The following is a 14,951-nucleotide window of genomic DNA, read 5'->3' on the forward strand; positions in this document are numbered from 1 at the left end:
TTGTCTTTTTGTAAGTGGACACGAAAAGTCAAGTTACTAAAATGCCCTCAAGAGTTGGCTTATATAATAGAGATTATACATGTTGATGCAAAGTAAATAGATCATTCGCATAAGAAAAAGGTGTTCATGAGTAACACAAGAAACTTTAAATTGGCAAAAGAGTGCACATGAGTAGCACAAGTACTTCTCCAGTAAGAATAAGTTGAAACCTTTTGAAAGATGTTTGAATTTTCGTGTCAAGTTTCGGGGCGAAACTTCCTTGAAGAGGGGTAGATTGTAATCTCCCGTAAATTTAGAATTTTATTAATATATTTTAACGTATAGTTATTTATATTTAAATAAAATTTACGAATTTATATAATTAATGTATATTTATTTTATTTAATTACATTTTAAATATTTTAATGATTTATACAATCAAACATAATGTTTAGAATCATACTTTGAAAAGATTTTGAATTACGAAAACACGTTTGAATTTGAAAAACACTTCTAATCGGTTTGGGATTCAAACACTAAAAGCAATTATAATCCTTGCCCAATCAGTAAAGCCCACAAGTAAATAAACCCCAAACCCCAAAGTTACTCACACTGATTATCTCCCCTCTCAACTCACAAACCCACAAAAACAAACTCATATAATTCTTCACGTGAGAACGCTTAACCCTCCAAACCTCCTCCTTGCCTCGGTTTCACGTGAACTTTACTGCTGCGTGTCCCCTTGTTGCTTTGCCACCGCAGACCAGCACTTACCCCAGTCGACCGCCGCATTAGTCGCCACTGCTTCCCAGTCAGGCCGTCGATCCTCCTTGCTCTCCCTCCTGACGTCAATTCCCCTCTTCCCTCTCTTCTTTCTTACTTCGCAAGCAACCACCGTCGCACCACCCATCCGCGTCGCCAGTGTAATACCTCGTATTTTTCCTATAATTATAAATATATTTTATTATATTTATAAAGAATTTCGTTGTATTTATAAAGTATTTTTATAAATTAATTCCATTTAATGAGAATTAAATGCATTTTAATTTTTTTATTTAATTTAATTATTAATTAATTACGAAAACCGTATTTTTATTAAATGGATTCAACGAATTTATTTAATTGGGATTTGTTGGGTCGTATTTCGAAAACGAATTTAATTTAATTAAAGCCCAGTTGATTTGCCATGATCAAACCCAACAAAGATTGCAAGGAGTAAACTTAATTGAGCCCGGTAATAAGCCCAACTCAAACTACCATAACCTAGCCCACATGGGAGAGAAAACCTATAAATAGACCCTCTCATTAAACCCTCACAGAAATTTCAGCACTCCCTCTCTCTCCTCTCTTTCACTCTCCTTGCGGCACCCCCACTCTCTCCTTCGTCCGATCCCTTTGCTTGCAGCCCAAGGCACGCGTCGTTCCCAGCCGTGCGTGCAATCCCCACCCAGCCTTGCCTTGCCTCACAGCCGCAGCGTAGCACACGAGTGCCTGCGTGTTGTGTGGCCTTGCGCCCCTTGCTGCCCTCTCTCCTTGCCTCGTCCCATAGCGCAGCGCCCTTGCTGCTGCTGTGTGTGTCGCGTGTGCCTCGCCCCGCCCCGCATCCCTCGTCCCTCGTCACCCCTTTGCGCGCGCTGCGTGTTGGGGTGTGTGCTGCGTTGATGTGTTGTCGTTATTGTTGCGTTGTTTGCTCGACGCACACACACACAACACAATTAATTGTTATGTGTGTGTGTGTTGTTGATTTGGGATAATCAAATTATATTTTCATAAACATTAATTTTCAGTATTAACTTGTTTTAATTGTTATGATTATTTAATTATTTGGGTTATTTAAATTGATTAGAACGGTTATGAACACCGTATTGGTTTATTGTCGTATTTAAATTAAAGAGATTGGTTTTGATGATTGAAATTATTATTTTCAGATTTAATGAGTTAATAAAGTGTCGATTTTTGAAGTCAAAACATGTTTTTATGATAAACTATTATTAGGGTTTTAATTCCAACTGATTAAGAGATTGATTCACACAATTTAATGATAATTTAAATTATGGGAATCAACTTATTTTAATATTGTTTAGAAGCTTTAAAAAGTTGGGTTTTAATGGTTTTAAAGCTAAAAAGTCAATGTTTTTATGTTAGGACTTGAGTTGACTATTTGAGACTATTAAATTAACGATTAATGATTGATTTGTAATTAAACTAGGAGTTAAGACTCTTAAATAGTTGCTGGAAATTTAGTAAACATGGATAATAATTTAGTTTTTCTTTTGTGTTTATAGGAGTTTGTTTCTAGTGAGTCGTGATTCGCACAGTGGCCCCCGTACTTAGGTATTCCAGGTACGTACAAGACTAGGGTGACCACCCATCCCTTGAGGACTTTGGAAGTGTATTGAATGCGAATCATGTGAACTTATATGTTATTATGAATTCATGTTTGATGATTGGGAATGAATATGTTATTATGAATTCATGTTTGATATTGAGAACGAGCATGTTATTATTATTGTTGAATCTATGTGAACGAGCATGTTATGAATTGATTTATGCTTTATAGATTCTGTTGAACTATCATGTTATGGACTTTTATAATCGTTGAATTATGTCAAACATGTTGTTCAAGTTGGTTTGCATGTATGAGTAGTATGTGCGCATACAAGTTGTTATTATTATGCTATAGTACAGGATGTCTAGCATATATATTGAGCCAGTCGGATATTACCGGAGAGAAATATATATTCTACCAAGGGGTAGAATATGTTAGAGAGTCTATGTGAATTGAATTTAGGATAATTCGTGCTAAGGGCACACCCCGCTTGTTAATAGGCAATGTCGGGTTATCTCAAACAGTGTTTTTGAGAAGGAACAATGGGAGTAATTTCACTTGAGTCTATGTTTGATCACAAGTCCTAAATAATTAAAAATTAAGTGTCATTATGGAATTGTTTAATTGTTTGTATGTTGTGTCCTGTGTAGAGTCTTGAGTCGCCTTGAACATAACATACTAATTAACGTAAAGTGTAACCCGAAAGATCTTCAAAACTCTTGGAACGTATAAACCTTGAGTATGAACAATGGGGGGAGTCTTGCCGGAAAACTTGTACTCCTTTAATGATACAAGACGTTGTTTCATTCTCCTTTTATGTCGTTGTGCATTGGAATTCCTGTCGGTATGGCCCGACTGTCGGTAGTAGCCCGACTTATTATTTTGGTGTATGGTTGGCTCCCATCACCCTTTTCTTTCCTTTTTAGGATACTTTACTTTACCCGTTCGAATCTACTTTTTATTAAACTGTGAGTCAAGAGTCGTGTCAAGTGTCGAGTCTTGTCTCCATGTTTATTTGTTTATTATATGGCTTTTGCATGTGGATCATTTAATTTGTCGAGTGAAGCATTTTAGGATAGAATGTTATTCTAGCTTGTTCGTACTCCGCCTTTGCTGACTTCGTGCTTCATGACTTCCGGTCATGGCCTTTGCCTTAATGACCCTACGATGATCCATCAATTGCATTTGCGTTGTTGGGGAGTAGATTTTTAATAAAGCAGGTTTGTAGAGATAATTTGCGATAGAAGTTATCATGGGATTCGTGTTGAGAGTTTAATCTTCCGTATTTATAAACTCTACTTTTATTTATAGTCATGACTAATATTATCTACTACTATTGCTACTATTTACAGTTAATGGATTTTTAAATGGTTTAATACTTTGGTTTTGGGCCTCAACGGTTCCTACTTGTTTTAATAACCATTAACTACTTATTTAATATGTTTTGAAAGTTAGTTAATTCCGCTGCGTAATTCTGGTAAATAGCCTTAGCCGTTATCACGGTGGCGGTAATATCTTGGTAATTCCTGTGTTTTAAGTCGGAAAATATTTTATAAAAAACAAGGAATTATTAGGGTGTTACAAAGTGGTATACTAGAGCTTAGTTTCAGTCCTTCTTTGTAATAAGTAATACTACAAAGTGGTATTTGCAGAGCTCTAGTTTGAGAGCTGCTTTGCATTAATTAATAGTGCAAAGTGGTAAATCCTTAAACTACGATTGCGGAACTTTAGGATTTTTCGAAAATTATTTTCCTAAAGTCAAAATGTTGTTTTTGAGTACTCAAAACTTTGAAAAGCCAAATACCAATTATTTCAAGTATTTGAAAATTATTAACTTTATTTTAATTATTCGAGTTTATTAAATTCGAATTATTTTTTCGAATTTCCGAAATATTTTCGGATTTTTCAAGGAAAAAAAAATTGTATTTCCGAAATAATTACTTATTTATTTATTTATTTATTTACTTATTTATTTATTTACTTATTTCTTTTATTTATTTTTGAAAATGATCGAATTAATTAATTAAATTATTCGATTAATTATTTTAATTTTTTATTTTAATTTAATAATTTCGTGTATATTTGAAGTTATTTATTTAAATTAATTTCGAAAATTTTTATTTACTCTAAGTGATGAAAGGGTAGATTAAGAAGGGCATATTTAGACCAAGTATGCATTTAAGTTAAGTATGCATTTTTAATCAAGTGTTTACGTGATTATGTCTTGATTATGTGATCTTTTATTTAAAGTTGATCATGTTTTGTTATGCTTTGTGTGATTAACACGATTCATGATTAAGCATGTACTTGTGCATTGAAATTGTATGGCTCAACGAACTTACTTTGTTTTTGGAACACTTTAGTAAGACTTTGTAGTTGCTAATTTTCAGGATTTAAGATGTTGCTTTCAAAGTACGCAAACCTAGGAAAACTAGAGAAGCTAGACTGTGAAACCCCACACATTTATGTGAAGAAGATCGAGTTTGCTTGCAACTATTTTGCTACAGTGCAGAACCTGCCCGAACTAAGGAAGAAAGATGTTATGGCAGAAATGGTTATTCATTGCTTACCCTCTAGGAACCCATACGTAGAGCTTAAGAATCGATTTCGTGATATGCATTTGGACAATGGTATTCCTAACTATTACAAGTATGGTACTCCAGATGGTAGATGGAGGTATTATTTGGAGATTATGACCACGATTATAGAGCTTGCGGAGGAATGTTTTGATGATGGTAAAACTGTGGAAAACATCAACCTTACAAGATTAGATCATGCGACAGAAACTCAGATGGATGAGGATAGTGATGATGATGTTGTTGAGATTGAGAACCTTAATCCTATCATTCCTGAGCCTACTATTGAGATCTCCAGTGACACAGAGATTGAGCCTGAGACTAACAATGATGAAGTAAACAGTGAGCTACAACCGAATAATGAGGATATGGAGTATGCGTTTGATCTAGAGGAAGACTTTGATGACTTTGAAGGCCATGAGCACTCTTCACCAGTTTGTGGAGGAGGTCTGATAGTAGAGTAGCATTCTAAAGACTTTTCTAATGTAATAGCTAGTGCTTAAATTTTAGTGAAGTAATAAAGTAGAAAACTACTATTTATGGTTTTAGTAGTTCAGTTTTGTGGTTTTTTCGAATAAAGTACGATCCAAAGGATGTATTATTTTCTCATTGAAGTAATAAAGTTTAGATTTCTTTCTTTTACCCCTAATTCTAAGTTTATGTTCTCTTTGAGCGGTTATCGCAAAAGAATTCCTTGTATTTCTTCAATGAAATTGTACTTGCAAGGTGGTTCAATTTTTCACCACTTAAACTCTTTGATGCGGACTTAGAGAGAGAAAGCGGCCCATACACTAGTAGAAAAAACCCTTATTGCAGCGGGCTTTTAGACCCCTGTTGTAGCGTACATCGTATGCTGCAACTGGGGGGCCTGCAACAAGTCTGAACTTGTTGCAGCGTACATATGCATGTACGCTGCAACAAGTGTCAAAAATTTGGCTAAAATCTTGACTTGTTGCAGCATACAAATTCGTGTACGCTGCAAAAGACCCCACCTATTGCAGGGTACATCTATTTGTACGCTGCAACAAGTCTGGAATTTTGCCAAATTTTACACCCTTGTTGCAGCGTACATATATATATGTACACTGCAACAAAGCACTTTTGGGGGGAAAATTTTAATTTTGTTTAGGGATACCTAGAGTGCCTTGCACCAAATATAGAAACCTGTCACAACAATAATATAATATTGCAACCTGTATAACAAATAAAAAAACAATAACGGTTGTTTTGTATATTAATATATCCCAAAACCAAAGTGCAGGTACTACATTTAAATATTTGTTCGTTCGAATTTCAACGTACGCATACATTTTAATATCAAGCAACTCGACCAAGCGCACTCAGGCCAATAATAAATACTTGCTGGTAAAAAACTTAGCCAATTGCTCACGAACCACATCAATTCCTCACTTGCATAAGGCGCATTCCTCGGAGTATATACCTTCAAAAACAAAAATTTGATGGAGCATTAGATTAAATGTCATTTTAGTCTAAATATGATCTACAACGACCAAATGAGCCTTAAATGTGCATAAATAGATTGGAATGAGTATTGAAAACTTTAATACTAATCATATTAATCATGTAATAAGTTTGAATTGAGTCCTTAAGTTCTTTAGTTCAAAGTTGGAAACGAAAATGTCATTTTAGTCTAAATATGACCTATAACGACCCAATGAGCCTTAAATGTGTGTAAATAGATTGTAAAGAGTCTTGGAAACTTAAAACTAAGCATGTTAATCATGTAAAGGTTTTAAAATGAGTCTTTAGGTTCTTTAGTTCAAAGTTGGGAGAGAAAATGCCTTATTTTAGCCTAAATATGACCTATAACCACCAAACAAGTCTAAAATGGGCATAAATCGATCATATTGAGTCTTAGAAACTTAAAACTAATCATATTAATCATGTAATAAGTTGGAAGTGAGTCCTTAGGTTCGTTAGTTCAAAGTTGGGAGCAAAAATGTCATTTTAGCCTAAATATGACCTATAACGGCCAAACAAGTTTGGAAGGAGTCTTGAAAACTTAAAATTAATCATATTAATCATGTAAAGGGTTTAAAATGAGTCTTTAGGTTCTTTACTTCAAAGTTGGGAACGAAAATGTCTCATTTTAGCCTAAATATGACCTATAACGACCAAACAAGTCTCAAATGTGCATAAATAGATTGGATTGAGTCTTGGAAAGTTAAAACTAATCATATGAATCATGTAATAAGTTTGAAATGAGTTCTTAAGTTCGTTAGTTCAAAGTTGGGAGCGAAATGTCATTTTAGCCTAACTATCACCTATAACGACCCAATGAGCCTTAAATGTGCATACATATATTGGAATGAGTCTTGGAAACTTAAAACTAAGCATATTAATCATGTAAAAGGTTTAAAAGGAGTCCCTAGGTTCTTTAGTTCAAAGTTGGGAGTAAAAATGTAATTTTAGCATAAATAAGACCTATAAAGCCCCAATAAGCCTTAAATGTGCATAAATAGATTGGAATGAGTCTTAGAAAGTTAAAACTATGCATATTAAACATCTAATAAGTATAAAATGAGTCCTTAGGTTCATTAGTTCAAAGTTGGGAGCGAAAAAGTCATTTTAGCCTAAATATGACCTATAACGACCCAATGAGCATTAAATGTGCATACATATATTGGAATGAGTCTTGGCAAATTAAAACTAAGCATATTAATCATGTAAAAGGTTCAAAAGGAGTCCCTAGGTTCTTTAGTTCAAAGTTGGGAGCGAAAATCTAATTTTAGCATAAATAAGACCTATAACGCCCCAATAAGCCTTAAATGTCCATAAATAGATTGGAATGAGTCTTAGAAAGTTAAAACTATGCATATTAAACATGTAATAAGTATGAAATGAGTCCTTAGGTTCTTTAGTTCAAAGTTGGGAGCGAAAATGTCATTTTAGCCTAAATATGACCTATAACGACCCAATGAGCCTTAAATGTGCATACATAGATTGGAATGAGTCTTGAAAACTTAAAACTAAGCATATTAATCATGTAAAAGGTTTAAAAGAATTCCCTAGGTTCTTTAGTTCAAAGTTGGGAGCGAAAATGTAATTTTATCCTAAATATGACCTATAAAGACCCAATGAGCCTTAAATGTGCATAAATAGAATGTAATGAGTCTTGGAAACTTAAAATTAAGCATATTAATCATGTAATAAGTTTGAAATGAGTCCTTAGGTTCTTTAGTTCAAAGTTGGGAACGAAAATATCATTTTAGCCTAATATATGACAAAAAAAAAAACTTCTTGAGCGTAGAGAGGTCAGTTGTGATTTTTTAAAGAGGTCGATCGACTCACAACAATATTCCGACCATAAAGTTCAAGCATTGGCGGTTCTTACCTCATTTATAATTGGATTATACACGACACCGACAATTGGGACTTTTCCAATGGTGAGACCAATATAAACACAAACAAACGGGAACCTGGGAGTTGTATTTTTGTTAGGGATACAACTTAAAATCAGAAGGAAAAATTTAATAAGAAAGGAGAAAGGTTATAACTATTTACCCATGCACAAAGTTAGTTGGCCCATCAAGTGGGTCAACAATCCATGTAGGATCATCCGTCAACTCTGTAGCATCAAAGGCAGCTGTAGTTTCTTCACCAATGAACTGAAATTATAAATGCTGATTTTTCGTTCTCCTTCTTGCCATTTAAACTTGTACAAGTAATTTGCAGTTACCAGGTTGTTTGAGCAAACTGATTAGTGATTCAGATAGCATAACTGCAAAGTTAGTAAATATTTAATGTGTCAGCAACTTCCCTATACGCAACATCAAATGACTATCTAGTTTCCAGTACCTACAGGCCACAGTCCATAGTCCACAAGTATGTCCCCTCCATGTTATACTTCGTAGGCACGAGTGACAAGCGCAATCATGAGAGTGATGGTGGATAGCAGTAAAGTCGAGACAATCACTTCTTCGAACCCATGCATATTTCAATTCTGGGATTGTGTTCTCGTTCTGAGAGGACTCAAAGCTCTTGCTGACTAATGACTTCAACGACTAAATTAGTTGCAAAACTGTAAGCTTCATGTTGTGCAGAATCCATTTCAGAACAAAGCCATACCAGAAGATACTAAAGTATTGTTGCTGGAACCATCAGTCACAACAGAACCTTCTTCTAAGCAGTCACTAGCGCTGCAATGCAGTATTAGAAAGGAAAACGAGGAGATTAAGAAAATGGAATAACATAGGCACATTATTGACTTAATGGCAATCTGCATGAGAAAAAGCAGCACAGTATAATGCTTCACTAAGAATGAAAGCAGTAATCAAATAGGGAAGCTGTATTTTTTTTGCTATGCTAATTAAATCGATTAACGAAAACCACGAATATCATTTCACTAAAGAAGTTCTAGTTCATTGGTCATCACAAAACAAGTTGAGAATTGTCAAAGTTTCAGCAATGAGACCCACAATATAAATTTGGTTTACAAGGAAAAGGATGACTATTCTACCATACAACTTTTCTGGACCACAAATGTCAAATTTGTCTCATCATTGAATTATTGATCAAAATCTTAGTACAGGAATGCACATTGTAATTAGACTTGGATTTAGTTGCCTCATTGGAAGAAAAGGGAATAAGGGCAGTAAATGATAAATGGTAGGGTTTCGAAAATTGTCATGGCTTGTACACTTCAGCTAGTATTACTATTACAGTAATTCATTTGGCTTTGCTACATAAGTATACTCCACCAAAACTAGCTTTTGACGTGAGAATTACTGCCTTTTCTATTTCTCTTGAAGAGTTGAAGTTGCACATCACCAAGAATTGCTTTACAAAGAGTATTTTGGTTAATTTGATGTGCCAGTTAGCTAAAATATTGCGAATACTAACTTTAGAGTTTAAATGTCCTTCTTATTTCTTAATTATTTTAGCTTCATTGTCACGTGATGTTCACAAGGATGTCCCCTATATCAAGAGCTTTTGGGCCTGCAACAAGGGAATTTTTTTCCTCTAGTGAATTGTTGTCGTGTAAGTTCTTTAGACAAAGTGCAGAGATATAGATGCTGCTAAAAGTTTTCTTAGTTCTCTTGTTAAACTTGGCTGAGCAGAATATCAATCATTGCTCTTACCTTCCTCATGCCACCCCAGATTTTACAAACTTAAGCTCACTTGAGCTAGTATCATCACTTAAAAAACTAAATCTAAATGGTAATTTCGATTTCCAAAATACCCGCCGTGTGGCAAATGACTTTGGTAACAGATACCATTTTCTTCCGATGGCGGTTCTGTTACCCAAAACAGTCTCTGACATCTCTATAACAATCAAACATGTTATCAACATGGGTCATAACCCAGAGCTTACTGTTACAGCAAGAGGCCATGGTCACTCACTTCAAGGTCAATCTCAAAGCCATGGTGGCATAGTCATCAGCATGGAATCTCTAGAAGAATCAAAACTGCACGTCCATACATGCGAGCAACCTTATTTTGATGTTTCAGGGGGTGAATTGTGGATTAACATTCTGCATGAGACTCTAAAACAGGGATTATCACCTAAATCATGGACCGACTACCTTTATTTGACTATCGGGGGAACTTTATCAAATGCCGGGATTAGTGGACAAGCATTCAAATACGGACCTCAAATAAACAATGTCCATCGGCTGGAAATTGTCACTGGTAAGTTCTTAACTCTGTTCTATTTAAAGATATTATACAAAGTAAATACTTGAATATCCAATTCGGGCATCTTATATTTCAGCATATGAGTTTCATTGAACAAGATCACATTTAATCAACATGTCGGCTAATTATTTTGTTCATTTCATGGGTGCGGGAAAAGGAGATATATTGAACTGTTCGGCAACAGAGAACGCTGACCTCTTTTATGGTGTTCTTGGGGGACTAGGGCAGTTTGGCATCATCACTAGGGCCAGAATCTCTCTAGAGCCAGCTCCCAGATCGGTAAGTATCCCATCGTTAATCTGACTTCAACTGTTGAATCATAAAGGTCCCTGTGGTCATCTGAAAACTTTTTCCACACTCCAACAGGTGAAATGGATTAGAGTACGATACTTAGATTTCAACTTATTTACCAAGGATCAAGAACAACTAATATCATCAGATAATTCATTTGATTATATTGAAGGCTTCGTCATAATAAACAGGACAGGTCTAATTAATAACTGGAGATCTACCTTCAGCCCCAGAGAACCCCTGCAGGCTAGTCAATTTAGCTCTGAAGGAAAAAATCTCTACTGCCTCGAAATGGCCAAGTACTTTAATCCTGAGGATGGGAACATTATAAACAAGGTTAGAATCTCTAACTACCTTCTCATATGTCGGTAAACGTAAAAATCATGATTCAAGGCTGAACCTCTTACGGTTTTCAAATTGCAGGTGGAGCTCTTAGACATATTGTCATCTTTCTCAGACATTTTATCAAACAGGTGGAGCTCATAGTATGTATTTCTGCTCAAGAGTGTAAAATCAATCAAAACTTCACCAGCTTGAGATGGGGGCAGGGGTTTTGAGGGCAATTTCGCAGCTTTTTAGAGAAATCAATCAAAACTCCGTGCACAACATCTTCAGCATCTCGTTCATCTTCAAACTGTAAAGGATGGTTAAGAATAAAAAATAAAAGTCCAAAAAGTTAGAGAAATAACACAATATTAAACATGTTTATTAAATAACACAATTTGGGCCAATAAACAAACCCTAAAAACGAATTGAACAAACCCTAAAAACGAATTGAACAAACGAACTGACCCTAAAAACGAATTGAACAAACGAATTGACCCTAAAAACGAATTGAAGAAACGAATTATACAAACCCTAAAAACGAATTGAAGAGGAGGCGAGAAAAGAGCTACCGGCGACTGGAGAGGAGGCGAGAAATTAAAGAGAAGCTTTTTGGGCGACGCAGGGAATTTTTTGCTTTTTAAAGTGGACGACGCAGGAAAGGTAAGGGAAGAAGAAGGGAGTTGAGCGCGGGGGATTAATTTGTTCGAATTAGGTTGCAGCGAATAAATTTTTACACGAGTTATTGCAGGGGGCTTTAAAATGTACGCTGCAACAAAATGGGCTATTGCAAGGGGCTTTTAAAATGTACGCTGCAACAAGCTTTTTTGCATGGAACAATTAAATTGTACGCTGCAATAATCCTTTAAAGGGTTTGACCCGCGTTGACCGACTGGTTGTTGAAGCGTATGAGTACATGTACGCTGCAATAAGGGGGTTGCAACAGGGTTTTTTTCTACTAGTGATAATAGGCGCCTATCTTGCTTAAGGGTCCGAAATTTTCGTGCATGTGTACTAATTATATGGCTAGTTAGTGCAATGTTTTAGTAAGGCAGTGTCCCAAACTCAGTTGTTAAGGTTAGTCTTTTATTTTATTCAGGAGAAGGGAAATGACTACTCGAGGGATTGCCGATGTGGTTAGGCAACTAGCTGAAGTAGTGCAGAACTTAGCACAGAAGAGGAATAACCAGGGAGTTGATCCAGCTGGTGAGATGTTTAAGAAGGTGGCCCAGAGTAAGCCTCCTTTGTATCAAGGGGAAATAGACCCAACTTACTTGAGAACTGGCTAAGGGAGTTCGATAAGCTTATCCTAGATGTCAATTGCCCAGAAAAACTTAGGGTTAATAGTGCTGTGTATTACCTTAGGGGAGAAGCTGATTTGTGGTGGCTTTGAGAGCTACACCTGGATTTGGATGGGAATCATTCAAGGTAGCCTTAAGAAACAAGTTTTACCTACCATATCTGAAGAAGTAGAAAGCCCGAGAGTTCATCGAGTTGAAAATGGAAGGGATGTCTGTAACTGAGTACTATTCCAAGTTCATAGAGCTGTCTAGATATGCACCTGAAGTGGTGGCAACGGAGGAGCTTAGAGCTCAGATATTTGAGAGTGGATTGACTATGGATTTGCAATTGATGCTTGCTGGAGAGACTTTTACATCTCTTGACACCCTATATGGAAAAGTTGCCCATTTGTATGGTCTGCAGCAAAGGAAGAATGGAATTGGTGAAAAGAGGAAGGATGTTGGTAACCAAAACCAAGGTGGTGGCTAGCAGAATCAGGGGAACTTTAAGAAAAATAAGGGAAACAACCATTTCCAGTTCAGGGGAAATCAGGGTGGAAACAGGAACAATTTCCCCAATAGCAATGGAGATAAGAACCAGTCTGCAGGGAATGGAACGAGACTCTACGAGTGTAGACGTTGCCATACTAATCACCCAGGTCGAGACTGTAATGGAAACCAAGTTGTCTGTAGGTTTTGTGAGAAGCTAGGCCATAGAGAATTTGAGTGTTGGGCAAAGAATGGGAAACCCAACCAAGGCAACCAAGGCAACCGCCAGAACAACAATTGGAATAACCAGAACCGGAATGGAGGGAACAATGGTGGGAACCAAAAGGGTTACCAGAATGGTAACAATGGCAATAATGGTCAGGGTAATGGAAAGCCCGGAGGGAACTATCAGCAGAATGGGAACTAAAATACCAATGGAAATGTCAATGGAGGTGGATATAACAAGGGAGTTGCCCAAGGAAAGCTGAATGTGATCACTAGGCAGGAAGCCGAAAACTCGTCTGACGTCATAGCTGGTACTTTTTCTATTAACTCCATTTTAGTTAAAGTACTATTTGATTCTGGTGCGACTTATTCTTTTATATCAAAGGGTATCTTAGAGAAGTTAGGATTGAAAGAACCTGAAGATATTGAAGTACGCATAGTAATACCAACCGGTGAGATTGTGAAATGCACTAAGATCCATATAAATGTACCTTTAACCATAGCCAAGACCATATTCTTGTCATGCCTAATTGAGTTTGAGTTAGGAGATTTAGATGTGATTTTGGGAATGGACTAGATGGCAATGTTCAAAGCTAAGATTGACTGTGAGAAGCAAAAGATTCACTTGAAGTCTAGTCTAGGAAAGGTTGTATCGTATCGTTGTTTTGGGAAGCCTAGAAGTGTAGGAATCATCATGGCAATGGAGCTCGTGAAGTTAATACACAAAGGGAACCCTGTTTTCTTATGCAACGTAAGAGACCTAGACCATGTGATGAAAGAGCAACCAGGGGATATTGCAGTGGTGAGTGAATTCCTGGACGTATTTACGGAAGAGATCCCGGGAATGCTGCCCAATCGACCAATTGACTTTACCGTAGACCTAATACCCAGAACTGCACCTATCTCGAAAGCCCCATACCGGATGGCTCCAGCGGAAATGAATGAGTTAAAAGGTCAACTTGAGGAATTACTAGGGAAAGGTTATATCAGACCAAGTGCATCGCCTTGGGGAGCGCCAGTCTTGTTTGTGAAGAAGAAGGACGGAAGTATGAGACTCTGTATAGACTATAGGGAGCTCAATAAGGTCACAATCAAGAATAAGTATCCTTTGCCTAGGATAGATGATCCATTTGACCATTTGAAAGGAGCGGGAATGTTTTCAAAGATTGACTTGAGGTCATGTTATCATCAGTTGAGAATCGCAGAGCACGATATACCAAAGACTTCATTTAGGACTAGATACGGTCATTATGAGTTCACAGTTATGCCTTTTGGATTAACCAATGCGCCTGCAATTTTTATGGACTTAATGAACCGAGTATTCCATGCATTCTTGGACAAGTTTGTAGTGGTTTTCATAGATGATATTCTGGTATACTCTAAGAGTGAGGAGGATCATGCGGAACACTTAAGGTCAGTGTTGAGTACCCTGAGAGACAACCAGTTGTATGCCAAATTCTCGAAGTGTGAATTCTGGCTGGAGAAAGTTGCGTTCCTAGGACATTTTGTATCCAAGGAAGGAGTTGCAGTGAACACTGCAAAGATAAAAGTTGTTAGTGAGTGGCCTACACCGAAGAGTGTAACCGATATTCGGAGTTTTCTTGGTTTAGCGGGTTATTATAGACTATTTGTGCAAGACTTTTCTAGAATCGCCAAACCAATGACAAGTGTGAGGAGGCGTTCAAAGCTTTAAAGACGCGATTGACAACCGCGACGGTGTTAACTTTTCCAGATGAGAGCGGTATCTATGATGTATATAGTGATGCCTCTAAGAATGGTTTAGGGTGTGTATTCATGTAG

At 36.6% G+C, this 14,951-nt stretch overlaps 1 protein-coding gene across 1 annotated transcript; it reads left to right on the forward strand.

The window, feature by feature from the left end:
- The first annotated feature begins 9,917 nt into the window (after nt 1-9,917).
- Nucleotides 9,918-11,319, forward strand: LOC110783537 (cytokinin dehydrogenase 1-like). The gene is made up of 4 exons (XM_056839190.1): nt 9,918-10,536; nt 10,700-10,821; nt 10,909-11,169; nt 11,257-11,319. Exons 1-4 carry the CDS (start codon nt 9,918-9,920, stop codon nt 11,317-11,319), a joined length of 1,065 nt encoding a protein of 354 aa, XP_056695168.1.
- Nucleotides 11,320-14,951: the final 3,632 nt, after the last annotated feature.

The sequence above is a fragment of the Spinacia oleracea genome, chromosome 3 (assembly GCF_020520425.1).
Source record: "Spinacia oleracea cultivar Varoflay chromosome 3, BTI_SOV_V1, whole genome shotgun sequence".
Lineage (NCBI taxonomy): Eukaryota > Viridiplantae > Streptophyta > Magnoliopsida > Caryophyllales > Amaranthaceae > Spinacia > Spinacia oleracea.

What these genes read in the sequence shown, in the direction of transcription:
- LOC110783537 (XM_056839190.1), top strand. Translation starts at nt 9,918, where the DNA reads ATGCTGCTAAAAGTTTTCTTAGTTCTCTTGTTAAACTTGGCTGAGCAG. An exon ending in TAGAGCCAGCTCCCAGATCG is followed by an intron (nt 10,822 to 10,908) that starts GTAAGTATCCCA and finishes ACACTCCAACAG; the next exon opens with GTGAAATGGATTAGAGTACG. An exon ending in ATGGGAACATTATAAACAAG is followed by an intron (nt 11,170 to 11,256) that starts GTTAGAATCTCT and finishes TTCAAATTGCAG; the next exon opens with GTGGAGCTCTTAGACATATT.